Source organism: Helianthus annuus, chromosome 13 (genome assembly GCF_002127325.2).
Source record: "Helianthus annuus cultivar XRQ/B chromosome 13, HanXRQr2.0-SUNRISE, whole genome shotgun sequence".
Lineage (NCBI taxonomy): Eukaryota > Viridiplantae > Streptophyta > Magnoliopsida > Asterales > Asteraceae > Helianthus > Helianthus annuus.
The window spans coordinates 23,430,582-23,433,117 of NC_035445.2; the positions used below are offsets into that span (position 1 = coordinate 23,430,582).

At 40.9% G+C, this 2,536-nt stretch overlaps 1 protein-coding gene across 1 annotated transcript; it reads right to left on the reverse strand.

Moving 5' to 3' along the window:
* Nucleotides 1–1,212: 1,212 nt before the first annotated feature.
* Nucleotides 1,213–2,279, reverse strand: LOC110897553. Its single transcript, XM_022144317.2, has one exon. It carries the CDS (start codon nucleotides 2,158–2,160, stop codon nucleotides 1,453–1,455), a length of 708 nt encoding a protein of 235 aa, XP_022000009.1. The 5' UTR covers nucleotides 2,161–2,279; the 3' UTR covers nucleotides 1,213–1,452.
* Between the last annotated feature and the right edge of the window lie 257 nt (nucleotides 2,280–2,536).

Consider the following 2,536-nt stretch of genomic DNA (forward strand, 5'->3'; position numbering starts at 1 on the left):
GGAAGAATGCCAAATACGGAAGAACCTTCGTCGGATTGGATATGGAAGAAATAACAAGAATGTTTTTCAAGGCACTCTAGAACTGTTTTCAAATCCAAACTAACTTATGGTTGAGATGATAAATTCCTTTGGTTGATGGAATTTGAAGGAATTAAATTTCAATCTCAAATCCATATCTAACCAACATACGTTCACACGTATAAACTCAAAAAACAAACAGAGAGCAAGTTCATCATCATCATACTCAGTAAATCCCACCAATAGCAAAACTAAGGTAAGTGAGACCCCCCGGCTCGATAGGTAAAAGAGTCAAATAAAAACAGAAAAAAACATATGATCATATAAAATCATATATGATTTTCCAGGACCCGTTGATTTTCCAACCCCATCAGAGATATAGATTTTCCAGGACCCAAAGGGGGCAAACTAAACATATTATAGAGTTAACAACTTAAGATTTGGTGGATAGAATGTGAATGCTCTTGGAAGCATTAAAAAGAAATATACTTTCAAAATCTTGCAAGATTCCCCTTGTCTTCTTCCATTTTGACCACTTTATGAATAATTTATTAAATCAAACTCAGGAGTAAAGTGATTTTTTTACATTTGATTTGTATGATGATTGGGAAGTTATTACAAATCATCTGGAAGCACATTATCTGCAGCAAACATCAGTGAGCCCAAATTCTATTCACAATTAGTTCAAAATCTTGCAAATGAAAACCAGACTAAAAACAAGAAATACTACCAGAATCTTAAACTTTCAACTGAAGTAAACTTTGATGAAATCTAGTTAGTTGCCACACAGAAAAACGTCCATTCTACAAATAACAGCCAAAACCGATTAAATAATAAAACCCAAAAACATCGCCTCATCATCACCACCGCTTTTCAATCTTTAACCACTCATCTCAACATATATAGTTTATATATAAAAAGTACGCTTGGCCCCACCAGTGGCGAAGCTTGACCCCTTGTAAGCTACGCCCCTGGCCCCCACCCAATCCGTTTTTTCTAGTTCTTGATCAGGTGCAAAAAAACGAGCTCCACAATGGTAAAACCGGAAAACGTACCGTGGCAAAACCGGATAATGTGGCTTTTTTCGGCTTACTGTCCAAGCTAACTCTGGTTTCAAAACTAAACAGATACAGAAACAAGAATCCAGAATCTAATCTAAAAACTGTCACTTCAACCACAAAAAATCACACAAAATTAACAAGAATTATTGCTCAATTTTTATGCACATTAAAAGCAGCATAAATTACACAATTAAGACCTACCAAATTCAACATTAACATTCATCAGTTACTCAAAACAAAAAAAACATATGCCCTACCTTACCTATTCATATAATATATAGACTGCAAAAGCATAGATAAAAAAAACTTATCTTCACAGTCTAAATCCCCAAGCCAACAAACTACCATAAACCGAACCCGAATTATCCGAAATTCAATCGAGAAAACCTGTTTTCCGCCACACCGCATTCCGAACCAGCCTTAGATCCCTCCCTTTCAGCGTCCTTCCAGCACCTTCCAGAACCGAAAACGTCGTATGCGGCGATTTCGAACTTTTCGCAACGATTTCGTGCGGAGGAAGCATCTCTTCTTCGTCATCATCTCCGATGTCGACGTCAGCAAGTTCTCGTCCAAACGTCGGTTTTCTCGTGAAGACCGGCACATTCACCGGCGCCGATTGCTGAAACTTCAACGGCATCGACTGAGATACGATCGGAACATCACTGGAGCATCGCTCTTGCTTATTCGGTCGAGGAATCGCCGGAATTAGACGCGAAGATGACGGATTGTTCTGGTTCTGGATCGTAGGGTTTCGTCGGTTCATGACGGAGCGATTAGGTTTTAGGCCGTTATTCGCCGGATCTTCCGGTAATGCCGCCAGAATTCCGAACTTGTCTGGCTGCCGGAACGACTGATTTCCGTTACCGTTAAATTTACCGTTAGTCGCCGGATCTAGCGATTGACACTTTTGTTCGGCGAAATCGCCGGTCCAGAACACGTCATCTTCACTGAAATCGTCGCCGGCGACGGAGGAGCTACCAGAAATGACGCCGGAGGACGAAGGCGGTGAGAAAACGCCGAGGAAACGGTCGGATGACGGTGAGCGACGGTGACGGAAGGTAGTGACGCCGTTGGAGTCCATCGGAGATAATTGCACACTGGATTATTACTCACACCGACTCAAATATTTATTGTTGGTGAGAGGGAATTATCTGGTGCGAACAGACTCACGGTGATTTCGGTGTGGTTTGTTGATGGACGGTTGAGATTGGGTTGTGGTGGGACCGTTTGATGAGTGTGGTGGGTGTGGGTTTGTGATTATCGATTGGATTTGAGTTGGTTATAAGAATGACGTGGCGAGTGGACGCCGAGACGGTGAGTACGAGATTTGGGGCCCACTTTGACTATGATGTATATTATCTTTTATGTTTGCAGTATGAAATTATACTTGTATACGATTACGTCATGGTTGCAATATTTTTGGTATTCTTTTTGTGACTTTTATGGAAAATTTGGAA

Bases quoted from the DNA above. Each gene is read 5' to 3' on its own strand.
- LOC110897553 (XM_022144317.2), bottom strand. From the start codon at position 2,160: ATGGACTCCAACGGCGTCACTACCTTCCGTCACCGTCGCTCACCGTCA.